The following is a 22,155-nucleotide window of genomic DNA, read 5'->3' on the forward strand; positions in this document are numbered from 1 at the left end:
CAACCCACAAATCAACAGCTACCCACAATTTAATGACAACCCTACTCAACCCATACTCTAGGTTGTCATTATGCGTGAACCAGGCCATTGCTTGTATCCCTGTCTAGATGGGTAACAATGACTATGCACCCCCATACTAATGCAGTGTTGCCTGTAAAGCCCTAATAAAAATGTGACCTGTAGTTGCTAGTGGATGAACTAAAGAAAAGGCAAGTCCTTTCCTAACTAGCTGTTCTTTCTTTTTAGAGAACACCCAGCACAATTTCTCAAGACCATCCTGAGCATCCTCATTCCTACAGTACTATTTCTGCTTATCAGCAGACACCACAGACGGTACTGTATAGTCCGTGGTGGCCTTAAGCCTCACTAACTCTTCTGCTATAGGAAAGCTCTAGGCAGCATTATGACAATGCAGATAGCTTTTTATTATATTTCATCTGGAAATGCATTAATGGAAAATAATATCTTCCACAGTTTTTCATAAGGGGCATTTCAGTGTTGTGCTCCCCCGCCTCTGCCCTGATAATCATTAATGACCCCCACAGGTTTTGTCAGAGTTTGAGACCTTTGCCTAAAGCAAAGAGGTGGATAAGATTTTCCAAGCACTGTCTTGGTATAGATGCTTCCAGTATCTTCAAGTGGTATTGCCATCAATGGGATGGATCCAGAATCTGCTTTTTGTAAGAGGAATGCACCTTCCATGAGAGGAAGGGCCCTGCTCACGGAAGGTCCCTCTGCCTGAATTTTGGGGAATACCCCCTCCTCCCCCAATGCCACAGATCATCCCCCATTCAGCAGGGTGTCCTGGCTCTGTGAGTAGTACTTTCAAGGACCTGGAGGCTGCCATGGGAAAGAGGAGATGGGGAAGTCCACTTCTGCCAGCACAGTTGATCTCATGTAAATCGGGATCCAACCCAATGTCCACAAATAGGCAACTAGTAAACACATAAGGAAGTACTTCCTTTTGTGGAGTGATACTTCCTATTGTGGTGGTCTTCCTGCTGTGGTTTTCCAAAGGTATTTACACTGTTTGGGTATGATAGCTCTTCCATTAGAACTAGCAGTGAGTGGCATAGTGATCATCTTGCTGATCTTGCTTTGTCAGTGACCAGCATTTATCACCTGCCACAAAGCTGTTTATCTGGAAGTGGCCTTAAGTGCTGGAAGAAGAGAAAGAAGGACAGAGAGACTGATTCTAAAGAGAGACAGGGAAGAGACCCAACCAAAAAGCAGTCATGGGTCCCCCAAAACAGCAAGTAAGGACAGGTAAGAAGCCCAGAGGGCCCAGGCATGGGGCACACAAGTGGGTGATAGGGTGGCCACTTGTTGTTGTTCACTCGTTAGGTCGTGTCCGACTCTTCGTGACCCCATGGACCATAGCACGCCAGGCCTTCCTGTCTTCTGCTCTCTCCCGGAGTATGCTCAAGTTCATATTCATTGCATCGGTGTTGCTATCCAGCCATCTCATCCTCTGCTGTCCTCTTCTCCTTTTGCCTTCAATCTTTCCCAGCATCAGGGTCTTTTCCAGTGACTTTTCTCTTTGCATTAGGTGGCCAAAATATTGGAGCTTCAGCTTCAGTATCTGTCCTTCCAATGAGCAGTTAGGGTTGATTTCCTTTAGGGTTGACTGATTTGATCTCCTTGCAGTCCAGGGGATGCGTAAGAGTCTTCTCCAGCACCACAGTTCGAAAGCATCAATTCTTCGGCCTTCAGCCTTCCTTATAGTCCAGCTCTCACAGCCATACGTTGCTACTGGGAAAACCATAGCTTTGATTATGCGGACCTTTGTCGGCAAGGTGATGTCTCTGCTTCCTACTATGCTGTCTAGGTTTGCCATAGCTTTCCTCCCAAGGAGCGTCTTTAAATTTCATGGCTGCAGTCACCGTCTGCGGTGATCTTGGAGCCCAAGAAAATAAAATCTGTCACTGCTTCCATTTATTCCCCTTCTATATGCCAGGAAGTGATGGGGCCAGATGCCATGGTCTTAGTTTTGTAATGTTGAGTTTCAAACCAGCTTTTGCACTCTCCACTTTCACCCTCAACAAGAGGCTCTTTAGATCCTCTTCGCTTTCTGCGATTAGGGTGGTATCGTCTGTGTATCTGAGGTTGTTGATAATTCTCCCGGCAATCTTAATTCCGACCTGTGATTCATCCAAGCCGGCGTTTCTCATGATGTACTCTGCATATAAGTTAAATAAGCAGGGTGACAATATGCAGCCTTGAGGGTGGCCACTTACGCATCGTGAAAAAAGAAAACACATCACTGAAAAAAGAGGACACCAATTTGCTTAACTTTCCCATATGCAAATGTGACTTGTCTGGCTGCTCAGCCTACTGTCCAGATGCTATTACTGTTGATGGGCAACTTCAAAGCTCCTGCTGTCCCTTCTTATGGTTCTTTGACTTTAAACCGGGCTTGGACTGGAGAGACAGCCCATCAAATAGAGGACACCTTCAAACTGAGGATTGTCCTCTGCCAGCTCACTAAAACACAGGACTATCCTCTGTAAAGCAGATTACCTGGCCACCTACATTACAAGTTGGTTGTAGGGATTTCAAGATACATGGAGCATTTTGAATATCATATAAATCAGAGGGTGGGGGACCTGTGGCCCTCCAGATGTTGTTGGACTACAATTGCCATTATCCCTGACCATCAGGCCTACAGGGCTGATGGGAGTTGGGGTCCAACATCTGGTTCCCTGCCCTTGATATACATGCTAAGTATCATTATTACTGATGCAGGAAAAAGCCCTGTTCCATCTCAGCTAAGCTTGTGCAAGGTTGTGCTGCAACATCTTTGAAGGTTTTAAATTGAAATCCCCCCTGTGTATTCCTTGGTTTGTACAAAGCAAAGCAAGCCATTCTTCTTACAAACTCAGCTGTGTCTGCCCTGGCATTAAAAGGCCAAAGTTAAAATCTGGAACCTTTTAAAATTTAAAACAAAACAAAAACGAACACCTTGCAGCATTGTCATAAGAACACTGATGCACGTGTAAACAAATAAACAAAAATAGAATTCCTCAATTTTAAAAGCCCAGGTTGTCTCCAAGGAAGCCTTCTTTGGATTAAGACACCATTCCCTAGCAACCACCACAAGAGCAATATGACATTTCTTCTCACTTTGACTGCAAAGAACACTTAACAGAAGGCGCTCAGGAGCTGGAACGGTTCTCCTATCAGCCGAGATAAAAATCTACTAAAGGAAAGTGCATGTGCTCACATCACATCACGATCATGGATTTCCATCCCCTGGAGTATTTTCCCCCTTTAACAATGTTCTTAAGGAGCTGCTGATTTTGCAACTAGATTCATGGCCCAGCAATTCTACATTTGACTTCTAGTTTGGCTCAGATATTACACGTATATCTTATACAGAGGATATCTTCCATAAGTAAGTCCTCAGCTAGCATCCTATGCTTCTCATATCAAGCTGTCCTTCCATTAAGATCATCAGAAGAGGGCTGCCTCTGTACTCCTTCCCTAAGAGAAATGAATAACATCTACAAAAGGGAGGGCCTTCTTCGGGGTTGCACCCTGTGATGTTCCTGCCCCTCCCCAGTGAGACTACCCCTTCTCTAAGGCCTTTCTCAGCCCAAGCAGGAAACACTTTCCCCACACACAATCATTCTGCCACCAGGACCTTTAAGGCTCAGGTCCAACCCACACTCAGTGATCGATCTGCAAAGACACACTTGTTTATAATATCACCTGTATTATTACCTTCCCCTTACATAGCCAAGAGCAGAAGGTATAGGGTTTGGTTAAACAAATAAACTTTATTAACTACAGCAATACGTTGTTGAATAGTAAATAAGTAATGGCTCTGTTAATGTCTGTTCTCTCATTCACAATACTCCAGATCACACTCTCAATCAATCACTTCACAAATCACCACAGGCCTCCCTCCCTCCGTTCCTCCCCCCGCCTCTCTCTCAGTTCTAAAATCGTATATGCCTATCAAATCATATCCCTGTTTGACTCACACAAGCACAGAACCTAGCTTTTACAGCACACACACTTCACTCCCTCCTCACTCATTCGATCCGTCATCACACACATGCAAATCCACCATTCTTCCTGTCACTCATTCCCCTCTCACCCTAGAGATACTCAGCATGAACATAGATTTATAAGAGGAATACATTATTATACTTACAATCTCTCTCTCTCCCTCCACACATGTGTAACATCACACACACACCCCAACTCAGAAATGCCCTTCCACAGGAAATCTGCCTTGCGCCAACACTATACTCATTTCAGTGCCAGATAAAAACTTTTTTTATTTGTACAGGCATTTTAAGACAAACTTTCATTTTGTTCATATTTGTATATTTCAGTTTGCATCTTTTTAGCTGGTTGAAATAGTTTTATGCCTCTCCATTTTTTGATGTTTGATTTTAGATTGTTTTTATTGTATTCTTTTTAGGTCGTTTTATATACGCTGCCCTGAAATCCTTTTTTGGATGTGAGTGCAGTTTATAAAGTTTTGAATGAATGAATATGCTAGCATGGCTGGTGTGGTAGCTTTCCATGAAGTTCAGGACCCTGCAGCCCAGGGGACTGCAAACAACCACCAAGACAGTGGAAGTTGACAGGAGCACTGGCAAATAAGCCTGGCAGCATCTTTTTTTCCCTTAAAAAAATATATATATATATATAATCTGGGAGCGGCTGGCTAGGCAAGAACACATTTATAGATGCTCATTTTATTATTTTTACTTTAAAAATATAATTCGTTTCTTCAACAAAATGGTGCCTATTCCCAAGTATATGTGTTAAGCATCAGGACAGCAGAAGCAAACTCTTGTTTTAACCCTATAGTCATGATAACATTAGGATTTAAGTGAGTTTATAATGCAAAACTGCACATGCTCAGAAGGTTTTTTTCCCCAGGGTTTCTCTCTCTCTCTCTCTCTCTCTCTCTCCCCCTCTCTCTCACATCAATGATGTAAGACTGATGGAATGGAATGGCTGATCAGAAATGTGTTAGTTGTGTGCTTCATAACTGAAGTAATACACAAGCCCCCACCCCCCACAATCAGTTTTTCTACACAAGGCATTATTGCACACTCGTGATTCCTTGCTCATAGTTATTTACAGGTTCTTTAGGTGACATCATGATACAGTTTTGCTTCTGTTTTTTGAGAGCACTTTCCTGGTTTTTTTTAGAGTGGAGAAAATGGGGTATTATTTCCTAAAGTGAAAGAAAGGGCATTTTCTTGCTCGTGTATTTCACTATTCCACTGCAGCACAATGCCACCTAGAGATTATACAGTGGGAAAGCAGGAAAGGAGGAAAGCAGGAAAGGAGAAGCTCTTTGTATAGAACTCAAATCTCAACGAAACCAAAAGTAGATACAGTGATTAATAGCCTCATGTAGAAAACCTCAATAAGATAATTAAGTCCAGAGTCCAAAATTACCTAGCAACACCATTGTCCATGCTCTGCATTTTTCACTTCTGCTGTATATTAGCACCAAAAAACCCTGCTTGGTCGAATGAGTTGTAATTCTGGTTTTGTTACTGGGAGAGGACAGGGGCAGCCTTAATTCATAGTGCCAGTCAGCTCCAGGTGTTACAGGCAGGCCCTCTTCTAACCAAACTCTATCCCAATTGCCTATTCTAGCCATTGGCCTTATGTTACTGGTAGGCAGGAACATCCTCAGTCTGTGTTTTCTGTTAGCTGAAAAACAAAGGAAAAGCAGGATATAAATATGAAAATGAAATAATTTCAGCATGTTGGTATTTTTGAACAATTTGATATTTAGTTTGTCCTGTATTCTCTTGCCTGTCAATGATAACGCCAATCCCATGGAGAACATTATAACATCTATAATGACAATGCTGAAGTCCACATTATCATTTGTCACTGGGAACCATGACCTGGTGGCACCATAAAAACTGCATTTTAACCCATTACTATGAACAGCAAATATTTCTGGACTTTGTCAGAAGATACACTGAAGCCAAGTCTCTAGAGAACAGGGATGTACGAAAGTCACTTACCTTTCCGTGGATTATGTTGATGGTGGGAGGGAGGCGTTCCGTCCCTCCCCCCGGAATCCTCGATGGGGGGGGAGGCGATCCGTTCCTCCCCCCCGGAATCCTCCACGGCCGGCTGTGCTCTGCGGCAGCTCCGCGGAGCAGCCGGCCAGGCCCAGGCCAGAGCTGTCCGCAGCCGGATTTCCGGCCGCGGAGGGCTCTGGGTAAAAAAAACAAAACCGCGTACGCAAATGGCGGCGGCTACGGCTGCCGCCATTTACGTTCCTTATTTTTGGCCGTCTTAGTCTACGTAAATATTTACATAGACTATGACGGCGAAAATAAAGGGGAACGCAAATAGCGTAGCGGGTGCTATTTGCGTCCCTTTCTGATTTGCCGTTTTAGCCTATGTAAATATTTGCGTACGTGGTTTTTTTTTACCCAGCCATGATAAGCTACGTAAATCTTTACGTAGCCTATCACGTCTTGTTAAAAATAAAAGAAAAAGACAAGACTGCAAATGGCGGCGGCAGCAGCCAGTCGGAAGACCAGCTGCCCCACCACAGCCGCCGCCGGAGCTGCCCGGAACATCCGCCCCAGGTAAGTCTCATCCCGGGGGGGATCCGCGGGGGGGCAGGCCGTTCTGCCACGGAATTCGGGGGACCGAATGCACTGGCATTCGGCCTCACCAAGATCCATGGCTGAATTCTCTGACATCCCTACTAGAGAATGAACATTTCAGTAAATTTCTACAGCAGCAGCCAACAAAATTGGTTGTATAAGAGAACTAGTTCTTGATGCTTGCAGTAAAGCTGGTCCTATTGGAACCTTTATTTTTTCTAGAGCTGTCACTCATTTTATTTATTTATTTATTTCATTTCTACACCACCCCATAGCCGAAGCTCTCTGGGCAGTTCACAAAAATTAAAACCAAAAAGTACACAGTAAACAATACAAAAATATAAAATCATTAAAACTACAAAGAAAGCTTAATCAAATTGTGCAGGACAACTCCTATGCATGTTTACATTGAAGTAAGCCCCTCTGTGTTCATTCTAAGCTCCGTCACATAGTCGAACATTTTCTGCATCAGGCAGGATCTTCTGCATCAGGCAGGTCTCTTTGGTTCTGATAATGAATTGAAGAGATTATATTACAACTGTTCCCCCCACCCGAAATAATTACTGTGTTAGATCCAAAATCTGCCTTCTGTCAGAGGCAGGGACTCTGCTTGCATAAAGTTCCCCTGCTCAATTTTTGGGAATCCCCCATCCCCTACACGCCACAGCTCGCCCCATTCTGCAGGGTCTCCTGACTTTCTGTGCAGCATTTTCATCCAACATAAGAACATAAGGAGAGCCATGCTGGTTCAAACCAAGGGTCTATCTAGTCCAGCATTCTGTTCACACAGTGGCTAACCAGCTGTTGACCAGGAACCCACAAGCAGGACACAAGTGCAACAGCCTATGTACAGCCTATGCACACCAGTTGCTGGGGAACCCATGTTCACTCACTCACTGCCTCTGGTACTGGAGGTAGGACATAGCCCTCAGGACTAGTAGCCATCAATAACCTGTTCCTCCAGGAATTTGTCTAACCCCCTTTAAAAGCCATCCAAATTGGTGGCCATCACTACATCCTGTGGTAGCAAATTCCATAATTTAATGGTGCACTGTGTGAAGAGGTCCTTCCTTTTATCTGCCCTGAATCTCCCACCAATCAGCTTCATGGGATGACCCCAGGTTCTAATATTTTGAGAGAGGGAGAAAAATGTCTCCCTATACACATTCTCCACACTATGCATAGTTTTGTATACCTTTATGTCTCCCCTTACCCTCCTTTTTTCCAAGCTAAACAATCCCAGCAACTGTAACCTTCTCTCATAGGGTAGATGCTCCAGCCCCTTGATCATTTTAGTTGCCCTTCTGCATTTTTCCTAGCTCTACAATATCCTTTTTTAGGTGTGGTGACCAGAACTGTACACAGTATTCTAAGTGTGGTCGCACCATAGACATGTATAAAGGCATTATGATATTGTCAGTTTTATTCTCAATTCTTTTTCTAATTATGCCTAACATGGAGTTGCCTTTTTTACAGCAGCCACGCACACTGGGTTGACATTTTCATTGAACTATCCACCACAACCCCAAGATCTCTTTCTTGGGTGGACACTGCTAGCTCAGACCCCATCAGGTTAAACTTGAAGTTGGGATTTTTTGACTTGACATGCATCACTTTACACTTGCTTACATTGAACCGCATTTGCCATTTAAATGCCCATTCTCCCAGTTTGGAGAGATCCTTTTGGAGCTCTTCACAATTCCTTTTTGTTTTAACCACCCTAAAGAATTTGGTGTCATCCGCAAACTTGGCCACTTCACTGCTCACTCCTAATTCCAGATCATTTATGAACATATTGAAAAGCATTGGACCTAATACAGATCCCTGTGGGACCCCGATATTTACTTCCCTCCATTGGGAGAATGTACCATTTATTCCTGCTCTCTGCTTTCTGTTCTTTAACCAGTTACTGGTCCATAAGAGGACCTCTCCTCTTATTCCATGACTGCTAAGTTTGCTCAGGAGTCTTTGGTGAGGGACTTTGTCAAAAGCCTTTTGGAAGTCCAAGTAAACAATGTCTACCGGATCACCCCTGTCTACATGTTTATTGTCACTCTCAAAGAACTCTAAAAGGTTAGTGAGACAGGACTTACCTTTGCGGAAGTTGTGTTGATTCTTTTTCAGCAGGGCTTGTCCTTCTACAGTATATGCTTACTAATTTTATCTTTAATAATGCCTTCAACCAATTTACCTGGAACAGACATTAAGCTAGTGGCCTGTAATTTCCCAGATCCCTTTTTGAAAATTGGTGTTATATTGGCCATCCAGTTGTCCTCCAGGCAAAATAAAACATGACTAACAAGTTCTGTTTATTGTAATGAGTCTACTTTGAATCTGACTAAGTTTAGGTCCAACCCTACTCCTTTCTAAAGGCATGGGAATGGCCTGAAGGAAATGATGATGAACCAGTTTCAGTTAATGAATACTCACAAGATCACAGACGCCTCAAGGATATGGCTCCTTTCAATTTATTTGTCCGTATACATGGGGAAATGCCTTCAATGGTTCTAATACTTCAGCTACAGAAATAGTTGGTTCTGACAACATTAGCAAAAAATCAATGGCATAAAACTGCATGTTGTATTTCTCTCTACCCATTTTTATTCCTTGAATTGCCTGATCTTATTATGTTTGCGAGTGGCTCAAGTTAAAGGTTAATAAAAGAGAAAGCAGACAAAACCAGATGAGTCCTTCTCTGTAAATCCAGAGTATCAGATAGCATCCCACTGACTATAACCCATGGTTTAGGGTGGTTATACAATATCCAATTCATACGTAAAGGCGAAAAATCAAGCTGCTTTAGAACAAGAAACATATTTTAAATTAACCCAAACAAATGCCTTGTCAATAATGATAATGGATGGGGGACCAAGTCTGATGGTCTGCCCTTGGTGGCTGATGAATCTGGATGACTTTTTGAGGTCTTTTGGAAATTTTCCTGCAGGCTTAGCCAGCAGGCCTGCTAAGGCCCTGGTCACTTCAAAGGCAACGCCTAGTACAGCACATTACAGTAGTTCAGCCTGGACATCACCAGTGCTTGGATAACTGGGGCATGATCCATCCTCTCCAAATACAGCCACAACTGGCATACCAGCCTAAGCTGATACAATGCACTCCTGGGCACCACTGCCACCTGGGTTGCCCCAATTAGCACAGAGTCCAGGAGGCCTCCCAGACTTTGCACTTGCTGTTTTAGGGGTATGCAGATGATACTCAGCTGTACATCTCGTTTCCATCTATACATCCCAGGGAGGCTGTGGAACTCTTGAACCAGTGACTGGAGGCTGTTTGGGATGGATGAGGGTGAACACGCTGAAACTTAGCCCAGACAAAATGGAGGTACTGTGGGTTGGAAACGTACTCTGGGTGGAGGATTATAACTGATCTTAGATGGGGTTGCACTCCCCCTAAGCAACCAAGTGTGCAGTCTGGGAGTCCTCCTGGACTCTGAGCTAACTGGGGAAGCCCAGGTGGCTGCAGTGTCCTGGAGTGCATTTTACCAGCTTAGGCTGGTACACCAGCTGCAGCCCTACCTGGAGGGGATGGACCTTGCCTCAGTTATCCATGCAGTACTCATGTCCAGGCTGGACTACTGTAATGCATTGTACATGAGACTGCCCTTGAAGACAGTCCAGAACTTCAGCTGATGCAGAATGAAGTCGCCCAAGTATTGGTGGGGTGAGGTGATTAAATCATATAATGCCTATACTGCGCCAGCTGCACAGGTTACCAGTGTGTTTTTGAGCCCAATTTAAAGTGCTGGTTTTGAACTTTAATGTCTTCAATGGTTTGGGACCAAATTACTTGAAGGACCGCCTTCACCCTTATCAGCTTGCCCACAATTTAAGATCAGCAAGAGAGACCCTTTTCACTTACCCACCTATGAGTTTAGTTAGGTGGGTGAGTGTCAGGGTGGAAACTGAGCCGATAGAACCCCAGAGCAGTTCTGATTCTGAGAAGGATCAGCAATCCATGGGAGAGGAGCCAGCTCATCCCTCACAGGCACAGCAGCTGGCAGAGATTCCTCCTGCTGGCATTCCTGAGATAGATAGTGACCCTGGCAGTGAGAAAGTGCGGGAGGGGGGCTTGCTAGACACTCGACGCAGACGCAGGGAGCGACGAGCGATGAAGGGCGTGGAAAGGAGGTGTAGCACCTGTTTGGCACGCAAGCAACGGCTGCGTCCCGTGGACCCAAGGGAAAGAGGGAAGATCTCTCTCTAGCCCATAAGTTCAGGGTCTTCAAGTGATTCTCCTTCAAACGGGGACCAGCTGCCTACCCGGAGCATAGGCCACTCTGCTGTTCATTGCTTAGTTGCTGGTGATTAGCATCTGAAAGAGTCATTAAGTTGTAAAAGGATTAAAGCCTTGAAAAGAATCCTTTCGTCTGTGTCTTGAGTTGGCTATTGGAGTGTACTGAACGAGGCCGCTAGGGTGCTCCTGACAGCGAGTACATGAGAGAGGGTCTTTTTCACAGTGGCCCCACACCTCTGAAGTAAGTTGCCATCAGGGGTCTGTCAGGCCGCTTAATCGCAAGCTTTTAAGAAGGCCCTGAAGACTTACTACTTTGCTCTGGCCTTCCCTTCATTATGGTTTATCACACTAGGTTATAAGTGTAATTGTATTGTAGGCTCTGTCTTTTGCTGTTTTCTGGAACGTTGTTGCTTTTATTACCATGTCATTTTTATTATTATATGCATTTTATTATTGTACACCGCCTTGGGAGGTCCTCTGCTATGAAAGGCAGCTTATAAATATTTTAAATAAAATAAAAGAATAAATAAATAACACAATTCCTTGGATTTATGCTGCTGCAAGAAAATTGCCAAATCATCAACAACCAGATTTGATCAGATATTTTGGCCACCTAATGAGAAGAGAAAACTCACTGGAAAAGACCCTGATGCTGGGAAAGATTGAAGGCAAAAGGAGAAGGGGATGGCAGAGGATGAGATGGCTAAATAGCATCACTGATGCAATGAATATGGACTTGAGCACGCTCCGGGAGAGAGCAGAGGACAGGAAGGCCTGGCGTGCTATGGTCCATGGGGTCACGAAGAGTCGGACACGACTTAACAACTGAACAACATACCACTGTGCTATAACCCCATCTGCTGTCCAACTGCATACAGAATAACCCATTTTAAATAATAACATAGTATGTATTAGTCTTCTGTTTACAAATTTAAGGGTTAAGTGCAGCACACATATAGACTAAGCTTTATTTGCTAATTTATTAAAATATCTGAGCATGAGCTTTTGTGGGTTACAACCCATATCATCAGATACTATAAGTGTGGAACTGGAGGTTGTGAGTCTGGAAAGACAGTTAAACAGGTAGATCTACAGCAAAAAATCCATTCTCAAAGTGCACTGAGAGTCTTTATAATGTGCATAGAAACCATAGTCCCTATTGAGCTCCTATTAACACAATCAAATTTATTTATCTCTTGTTCTGCAACCTCACATTCCAAGTGAGCATGCCAGTGCTGTGGACAAGATTTGAGGATCTATGTTAATCACAGAAATACAACAGTAACTATTACAGGCTGCTGGGACTCGTCCATTTTTTGAAATAACCAAAATATTTGCTTTCTACATTGAATTCAGCGATGTCCCTGCCTCCTGTGCTTCAGGTACTCAATTGCACAGGTACCACTACCAAGCTGTCAGAAAGAGTTTTACACCATTCAGCTGAATACCTGTCTGGACTATGTGCTTTGCCTAATAGCGTGTTGTGAATTGTAACACTGATTTCCTCTTCCCTTATTTTGCCTGAAAATATAGAATACTGGCCCTCATTCAATATAAGCAAAGAACATTCCTGCAAGAATATATTAATTCTTTCACCAATTTATCCTTTGTTCTTATATGCATACATCTTGCTAAATCTCCTCACAGATCATAAATCCTGCTTTTATGGTATTCATCCCAGACACCCAGTTTTGATGGAGAAACTCCCTCCCTTGTGTGTGGGGGTAATCTTTTATTAGGAACTGTAAGCAATCTCCAAATCAGTCTTGCTCTTGAACTAATCTGAGGCTGTTGTATAAAGTTCTGGTCTGCTGCCACTTTGGACTGGTAAGGGATCTCAAATGGATCATTGCATCTAAAATCAATAGAAAGCTTTGGAAAGCATATGTTACCTGGAAGACCAAGGAAAACATTAAATGAAACTTAGTCCAATTGTTTCCAGGCCAGAATGGTAATAGCTTTCTATTACCACTTCCTCTGTAATGTATTTTCTTTTTCCTGGAGGAATACAAATGGCTTACTAATCAGACCATATGTAAAATCTTGAGCTGCGTTGGTGCTCTAAGGCACCCATGTTGTGCCCAAAGACAGGATTAAGGTTACAAGCCACAAAGATGGAAAATAAATCTTTTCTTGAGCATCTTAAATGATTATAGAGAGTGAATGTATGCTAAAAGTCTGAGAAATGAGACTTTTTCACATAATCAGAATTATCCAAAGAGACATGAGACTGCAGGAGTCATTACAAGTGATCTGCATTTCAAAGGGTGCAGAGATTAAATAGCAAGGCAGCCATCCAGTGGGATCTTTGTTATTGCAGTTGTAGAGATCAGACAGAGTAACAATGTAAGTACCTTTAATCAAGTGCTGGTCACGGTTAAGCAAGGGTGATCATTCCTGGGTTAAGCAAGGGTGATCATTCCTGGATGTATCCCCAAAACCTCTTTTTAAACACAACTCTTTTTTAAATACAACTCACATTGGAACAAGCTCGAAAAGGTGGCTGATGGGGCGGGGTGAGGAAGGGGAGCAGCCAATTCTGCCATTTGAACAGAGGAAAAATTCATATCTGCTAAGGTATTCTGTGCTGTCGGTCTTCAGTTGATATAGCCAGCTGAAAGCATAACACTCACAAAAATACACACACTTTGAAGTCTAAATAATACCATCTGGCCTTTGCTTGTCCAATATCCTTAAGCTTATGGTCAGTGGCAGCATATCAGAGGTGTCCTCTGTCTCCAGTTCCCTAGCATCATAGCCTTTCTCCTCCACCCCCCACCCCACTTTATGCTGGAATGGATGTATATAACCACATATGTGTCCCCACATGCTTTTGATTTATCTAAAGTATTTTGGATTTCATTTGGCTGGACAGACACAGCTACCAAGCTCACTCTGCTGGGAGAAGACATTGCCACGTACAGTGAAATAAATGGGTTCTGAAGAATAACCTTTGCAGCACCATGTTCTGAGCTTCCCTCAGCCTGATTCAATGGGCAACCTCAGTCTTCCAAACCAGCTTTCAACGGGAAGAAAAGAAATTTTGATTAGCTAAAAGCTAGCATAGATAACTGGTGGAATGGTCAAGAATGTAGGCTGTGAACCTATTTCTAATATCTGCTCAGCTGTGAATTCACTGGGTGACCTTGGTTAGGCAAGCTGCTCTCACTGAGCCTCAACCTTGTTCCATCCCATTGGCAATATGGGGATAGAGAAATACTGGCCCACCTTACCAGGATCTTACAAAGATTATTTTCCCCAACACTTACCTGGATGCTATGCTACCAAGGGGCCGGGGTATCGTCTGCGTATCGGAGGTTGTTGATAATTCTCCCGGCAATCTTAATTCCGACCTGTGATTCATCCAACCCGGCGTTTCTCATGATGTACTCTGCATATAAGTTAAATAAGCAGGGTGACAATATGCAGCCTTGTCGTACTCCTTTCCCAATTTGGAACCAATCGGTTGTTCCATGTCTGGTTCTTACTGTTGCTTCTTGACCCTCGTACAGGTTTCTCAGGAGACAGGTAAGGTGGTCTGGTTCTCCCATCTCTTTCAGAATTTGCCACAGTTTGTTGTGATCCACACAATCAAAGGCTTTAGCGTAGTCAATGAAGCAGAAATAGACGTTTTTCTGGAATTCTCTTGCTTTCTCCATGATCCAGCGAATGTTGGCAATTGGATCTCTAGTTCCTCTGCCTCTTTGAAACCCAGCTTGTACTTCCGGTAGTTCTCGGTTCACATACTGCTGAAGCCTAGCTTGTAGGATTTTGAGCATCACCTTGCTGGCATGTGAAATGAGCGCAATTGTGCGGTAGTTTGAACACTCTTTGGCATTGCCCTTCTTTGGAACTGGAATGTAAACTGACCTTTTCCAGTCTTGCGGCCACAGTTGAGCGTTCCAAATTTGTTGGCATATTGAGTGCAGCACTTTAACAGCATCATCTCTTAGGATTTTAAATAGCTCAGCTAGAATACTGTCATCTCCGCTAGCTTTGTTGTTAGTAATGCTTCCTGAGGCCCACTTGACTTCAATCTCTAGGATGTCCGGCTCAAGTTCAGTGACCGCACTACCATATACAATTGTGTTGGTCCCAAAGGAACTTAACCTTCAATACTCCTCAAGCAGTATAACCACCAAAAAAGGCTTACAAGACCTTACCACCTTATTATGCTCTCAGCAGAATGTATGCCTTGTGGGCAAAATCTCTTTTGACAATTTAATTGATAAGTTTTCCCAAATGAAAGCAAGGAAGAAGCCATTCAAGTATGCTATGTATTAAATGATTCACAATGGACCCCTGAAACCATATTGGAGTGTGGCATATTTCTGTCAAGAGGTCCAGCCACTCTGCTTCACTCCATTTGTCTTCCCCCACCCCTGGTTGTTCGTTCTTTTTCCTCCAATCAGTCCATCAATGTTCCATGCCCATTAAGCATTGTTTAATCCCCACTGGGTTGCGTGTGTGTGTGGGGGGGTCCTCAAAGTTTGGGTTTTGGGGAGTGGGGTGGATACTTTTGTGCCCCATCCCAGCTACACTAAAATTCTGGATTTCTTCATTGGGCAGTTCTCACTTCTGTCCCAAGGGACATTTTAAAAGAACTTCCAAGTATGAATCAGAAAATGACTTATTCAGGCAATGGGATGGCTTTCTTCATACCCTTTTTATATCTATACGTCTCTTACTTCATCATTTTCCAGTCACTCCATTCCATTCCACCTCCCACTTGGTTGTCAGTTTCTCTCTCTCAGTCATTCAACATTCTATGGCCACTCATTAAGCTGGGGCCGGGGGGGGGGGGAGGGGGTTGTCCCCTTTAGGGTTTTTTTCTTAAGATTTTTTGTACCCCAGCAAACATCATGATTACCTCTTTCTTGTTTATCTGGTTGGCCACTGTGGAAACAGAAGGCTGGACTCTTTAGGCCCTTAGTCTGATCCAACAAGGCTCTTCTTGTGTTCTTAACCGTAGCCCTGCCTTATTTTTTCTCAGTACTTGCTTTCCCTTGTTGGTTCATGTGGATAAGCAGCACAAATGAGAATTCAGTTCACCAAGGGCTAAATGGTTGACTTCACCCCGGGACCTGAGACAGAAGCCTAATTCAAGTGCTGTTTGCACTGTGAAAGAAAGTGGGGTGGGCGTGGGGGGAACATTCAGATATGATGTTTGGAAGATATGAATTACAGAATCTGTGCCTCCAGAGGGGTAGCCGTGTTAGTGCACAAACTGTTATATTCAGTTGGCAGGTATATATTCAAGTGGGTAAAGCAAAAACAGTAAACAGTGGGGATAAACAGCAATGTAATGTAAAAAGTACAGCCTATGACCATTCAGTTAAGGGATTATTCACAATAGCAGGAATTTATTGGTGATAACATTGAGGATAAAAGTGAGGGCCAAGCTAGATGAAGCACCATTTACACATTCAGCAATAGCTGAAATGGCTTTAAAAAAAGAAAATTGCAGGAAGCCCAATCCAGATCAGGACTGCAGTGTAAAGAGGGGGAGTAAAAGCCCATATCTCCCACACTAGGGTCTTGATCTGGATCAGGGACAGGCTGTACCTGTCATTTACTTCTAAAAGGTGGTTCAAGCAATTGCTAATTGTGTGAATGGCGTTTTGTCTAGCTTGGCTCTGAGAGGCTATGCTGGATCTGAAAATAGATTGTATCAATTGGATGCAGGCACAGCACTTTATACCGCTCCAAACAATTATGTTTCTCTTCAGACCTCTTATGTTTCTCCTGACTTCTCATGTATTATTCCCCCCGCCTGCCCCTGTCAGTTCTTTAGTGAGATGAATCCATTTGCTCACATCTTCGGAGAGCTGCTCCTCCTGGACTGGCACGGTTCAAATGTGATTGGAAATGTAAGGGGCGGGGGGAGAACACTGCTTACCTAGGTTTTGTGAGTTCTCTCAAGCAGACAATGCCAGCAGAGCATAAATAAGGAGTTGGCTGCTTGAGCACTCCAAATACAAACAAGGAAAAACATACAGAAGCAAGACATTGGTAGAGAAAATGCCCTTGGGTGAAAGCAGTGGACCAGATGTTCACTGCCTTCCAAAGTCTAATTGGACCATTTGCTGTCAGAGCGGCATTTCATGGATTCTGCATTTAACAAGCGGCTCAAAACCTCCACTTTGATCATTGTACTAGGCCAGTGCAGACTCATGTTGACACACATTCCCACTGCTCAAGCAAATGTCGAAGTTAGGCACCGTCTTTGTATTCCAGCAATCTCAGCACTGAAGTACTCATTGCACAGGAGAGCAGTATACCTACCTACCACCTTTGCAAACTACTGTGTGCACTTTCTGGTGGAAAAGGGCATTAGAAATAAAACAGTGATGGTGCAATTCTCTGCACCTTTGCTCAGCAAAGTAAGTCCCACCATGCTCAGTGGGACTTTGCACATGCCAGATCTTAGAGAATCAAGCTGCAATCTTGTATCATACTCCTAGGTAAGTATATAAACAGGACTGGAGTCTGAGTATCATGCCCCTAGGTCAGTGTGTAAATAGGATTGCCAGCTGAGCTAAGATCTGGAATGTACAAAATCCCTTTGCTCTCTTTATTTTTCCTTCTCCTAGTTTTAGCTGGAATATAGTACTGACTGTACAACTCTTCATGCATCTTTGTCCTCATATTTGTGCACAAATCAAAGAATTTTCACTTCAGAGAGCACCATTTGAGCACTATTATAAGTCAAAGCAAAAGACCATGGAAGGGTTCCTCCTTGGTTCTGACGTGCTAATTAGATATCACCACAAGAGATGACACCTCTCCCAAAAGCCTGAGTCGGGTTTAAATTTTGTTTTAAATTTTGTGGGCACAGAACCAGGAGAGCAAGTCCAAATATACAAAGTGAATGAATTTCCTGCTGACCACAAAAGGAACGGCTGCTTTGAAATTCCAGTTCCAGCCTTTGTCACAGCACAAGCATTCAGCTGCCTACATAAGGACAGTCTTAGCTGCCATTGCACTTTTTTTCTTCGCTGAAGGTTATAGCACAGTTTTTCTACACACTGGAAAACTTAAATCTTTCATGAGATTGTGCAAATCAGCAGCAGGGAGTTCTTTTAAAGCAAGAAAAGGCAGAGTAGAAAGGAAAGATGTTGGCTTATTTCCCCCATTCCCACTACACTTCATCTGCAGTGAGCTGTCCACTCTGAAATGGTTTACTTCAGTTATAGCAAAACACAACCTTCCCCAGCCTGGTGCCCTCCAGGTATTTTAGACTACAACTCCCAGCATTCCTGACCATTGGCCAAGGTGGCTGGGGCTGATGGGAGTTGAAGTCCAAAAATCTGAAGAGCACCAGGTTGGGGAAGGGTGGCATAACACTTAGGTCCAAACTTGACGTGATGTTAAATGAGACTTTGCGTTTAAGGTGTATGTGTTTTTAAAATACAAATAGCAACCCCACGTGGGATAGGTTGATTATTTACAATAAATGGGAAAGGAGAGTCTAAAACAGGGGTGGGCAACTTGTGGACCTCCAAATGTTTGGTCTACAACTCCCATCAGCCCTAGCCAGCAGAGCTAATTGTGAGGAATCATGGGAGTTAGGCCAAAACATCTGGAAGGCCACAAGTTGCCCATCCCTGGTTTAAACCTTCCTCCCTTGTTGTGGTTCTGAAGAAAATGTCTCCATTAAAGCTCCTACTTGCATTGAAGGGAAATTTCTCCATAGGGTTGTACGAATCAGCAAAACTCGAGCTTGCTGAAGTTCTCCAAATTCCATCTTGAAGCTCATTCTGACTTGAGTCCGTATCAGATTGCGAGCTTTCTTTTTCATGAACATCTGTGCATATTTTCCTGCATTGGCAGTAGTTGGACCTTTGAGATCCCTTCCAGTTCTATGATTTGAAGCACCTAGGGACATCTATCCCCTTCTGGAGTGAGGATCTCAGACGGGATCTGCATCATCCTGTGTTCTTTAGTTGAGCTTAAACATACCCATAATGTAGCTGGATCTCCTCAGAACATAGAATCAAGTGTTTCTTTGTTGTCCCAAAGCAGACAGATGTGCATTCCAAGACTCTTTATGGTATCACAGGCTGTGACACTGGAGCAGCTGAGACTGTCACACCCCTGCTGGAAGAGTCCTCCTCAGAGGAAGAGCTGGAGAGTTGGGAACCATCCACCACCAGCAGTGCCAGGATCTGCCAGGAGACCAGGAGGAGCCTGGGCCCTCAGGGATGACAACCATGAGGGCATCATCTGTGGAGGACAAGTGTCCTGTTCCAGAGGTAGAGCCGGAGAAATCCCCAAGGCCTCAGGAAAGACACCTCCGAAAAAGACAGGAATTCAGAAGACTGCTACACTGAGCCAGAGGCCTCTTTGTGACAAAAGGTCTACTTGCATATAGGGGGTTTGCTCATAAGGAGGACCTTTTCAGCTGCAGTCACTCACAGCTCACAGCTGAAGCTGGGGTGTGGCTCCGACAGCCTCTGCATAAAACAGCAGTGTAAGGCTGAGAGAGTTCTTGGAAACAGTGTTGACCCTAACCCTGGCCTTGACTGATTCTTGGTGTGAGTACTTTTGGAATGAACTCTGACTCTCCTTCTGCCTGCCCCTGGTCTATTGTCTTGCCTTGGAACCTTTTTGCCTGTGACCTGGACTGTTGAGACCTTGCCTTTTGCCTGATCCTTGTTTGTGCTGGCCACCTTGGAACTCTTCGACCTGCAACTGCTAGGCTCAGACTCCAGAAGCGAGACAATGGCAGACAAAGGGTGTGAACACGCAGCTTGCCTCACTCCCAAGACCACATCCATTCAGGAGGGTTAACTGGAGGCCTGAAATGAATTGAAATAGATAATCAACTTACAGGCCCCTGTGTTGGAGGGACAAGGGCCATGAGTCACTTAACCTGAACTTGAGTAAGGTGGGAGGAGATATCTGGGAGGTTGTTCTGCCTTTTCCTTGTCTCCTCCCTCTACTTTCCTATTCTTCCTCCTCCTGCAAGGGATGCTGACCATGGGGCTGACCTCAGCCAACTTACCTTGACATGTAAGTTTGTTATATCTCTGGTAAAGTCTGTTCCTAACCCACCACTCCAGTGCATTTTGTCTACATCTGTGGCTACTGACAGGGGGCGAGGGGATTCAGACTTCAGGTTATGGGCCCAGCAGCCAATAAAGAAGAAAAAGGCTTTTGCAAAGAATCACCCAGAAACCTGTGAGTACTGCCTACTGGATAGAGAAGGGAGAAAAAATCTTGGAGGGTGGAATGATGGCTGAAGGAAATATATATGCAGCCATGGAAAAACTAGGCACCAGGAACTACCAGATATGGAAGTTCAAGATGGAAATGGTGCTAGGGAAAGAGGACTTGTGGGAGGTTCTGGAATTGGCTTGCCCTGCAGAAAATCCAGGACTGGGACAGAGCGGACAGAAAAGCAAGGGCAACAACTGCTCTACCGGTCCAAAAGGGCCAGTTGCTCCACATCAGAAATGAGAAAACAGCTAAGGGAATGTGGGAGGCCCTGCAGAAACTGCACCAGCCTGCCAAAGACAAAGCTCTTCTTAAAGAGGAAGCTGTTAAAATGGGGCTTGAGAAAGGAGCCAGCTTACCAGACCATATAAATGCAGCCTTGCAAGTTGTGGAGGAGCTGTGGGCAATTGGCTCAGAGACCCCAGAGGGGGATGTCGTGGCCATCACTTTGTGCAGCCTAAATGACTCCTACGAACTCCTCATAACAGCCTTGGAAGTGTGCCCTGAAGCAGAGCTAAAATTGGACTACGTAAAAGCCAGGCTGATTAGTGAGTGGAATCCCAGGATGGAAAACATGGGCAGTGCTTCATGTAAGAGGACAAAGGCTAGGCCAGGGACAAAGGCCACAAGGGAATCCGAACAAGCTGTTAAGGCAAAGACAAAAGAATGCTGCAACTGTGTGGGACCAGGGCACATTTCAAGAGGGACTGTCCTGAAAATGGCCGCAAGAGGGAGCCAAAGAGCAACAAAGGGCAAGGTACAGTAAATGACGAGCAGGGTTCCTGCTGACCCGTTTGCCTTGAAGTAACCAGAGCTCTGAGGCACAACCTAGTTTGGGTGCTAGACTCAAGAGCTAGCAGCCACATGACTAACTGGAGGGAGTTCTTTGAGGAACTGAATCACCAAAAGAAGGGTTACTTTTACCTGGCTAATGGGAAGCAGATAAAAGGAGCTGGAATAGAAGGCACCATAGACGGTATAGCACACTGCATGGTGGGAAAACAAAAGCTGACAGACATCTTGTTTGTGCCGGACCTAGAGGGGAGCTTGCTCTCAGTAAGAAAGCTTACATCAGATGGATTTGTCCTACTTTTTGAAGGGGATGAATGCCAAATCTCCAGAGAAGGAAGGTTGTGGGGCAATGCCAGGGTGAGGAACTCTGTGTATGAGATTGCTGGCAGCAGACGAGAGGCCAAGAGGGCAGACCATGCACCCCATGACAGTTGCATCCACCTCTGGCGCAGACACATGAGGCACAGAAGTATGGATGCAGTGAAGGAGTTGGCAACCAAGGAACTCACCGCAGACTTGCAGATCCCGGTGTGCAGGTCAAGGATGAGCTGTGTGTGTTCCATCAAGACTGAATCCATGTGATCCCCACTGCCCGAGGCAAGCGAGAGCAGAGCTAAAGAACCACTGGAGCTCATCCACTCTGAGCTCTGCAGACTGATGGAGGTGATAACCCCTGGAGGGGGTAAGTACTTCCTCACCTTCATTGATGATTATTCCAGGTTCACGACAGTGTACATCATCAAATGTAAGGATCAAGTACTGAGCAAGCTGAAGGAGTTTGTTGTAGCAACCAAGAACAAATTCCACAAGACATTGGGTGTCATTCATACCAACAATAAAGGAGATTACATCAGAGGAGAGGTGGAAGCATACCTCTGGGCCCAAGGCACCACGCAGCAAAAGACAGTCAGCTATTTGCCAGAACAGAGTGGTGTGGCTGAGAGGTACAACAAATCACTCCTAGATAATGGTAACAAGCATGTTGTCAGATGCAAATCTACCATTCAAATTCTGGGGAGAGGTGGTGTCTACGGTGGCCTACATACAGAACAGGCTGCCAATCAGGGCCACTAGTAAAACATCTTTTGAACTGTGGCATGGACCCAAGCTGAAGGTGGGCCATCTGGGAGTGTTTGGGTGTAAGACCTATGCTCATATCCCAGAACAGAAAAAGACCAAGCTGGCTGAGAGAGCCATCAAAGGGGTCCTGGTGAGATACAGTCCCTACCATAAAGGCTACAGAATTCTTATTCCCCAATACTGCAACATCATAGTTAACCGAAGT

At 44.4% G+C, this 22,155-nt stretch overlaps 1 protein-coding gene across 1 annotated transcript in view; it reads left to right on the forward strand.

Moving 5' to 3' along the window:
- Nucleotides 1–19,067, forward strand: part of LOC146344663 (uncharacterized) — a 52,526-nt gene extending 33,459 nt beyond the window's left edge. The window contains exons 8-9 of the mRNA XM_084859809.1: nucleotides 230–333; nucleotides 18,833–19,067. Coding sequence (XP_084715935.1) covers nucleotides 230–333; nucleotides 18,833–19,067 — 339 coding nt within the window. The remainder of the gene's footprint in view (nucleotides 1–229; nucleotides 334–18,832) is intronic.
- The last annotated feature ends 3,088 nt before the right edge of the window (nucleotides 19,068–22,155 follow it).

This window comes from Heloderma suspectum, chromosome 5 (assembly GCF_057233095.1).
Source record: "Heloderma suspectum isolate Gila_16-S chromosome 5, 16-S_ref, whole genome shotgun sequence".
Lineage (NCBI taxonomy): Eukaryota > Metazoa > Chordata > Lepidosauria > Squamata > Helodermatidae > Heloderma > Heloderma suspectum.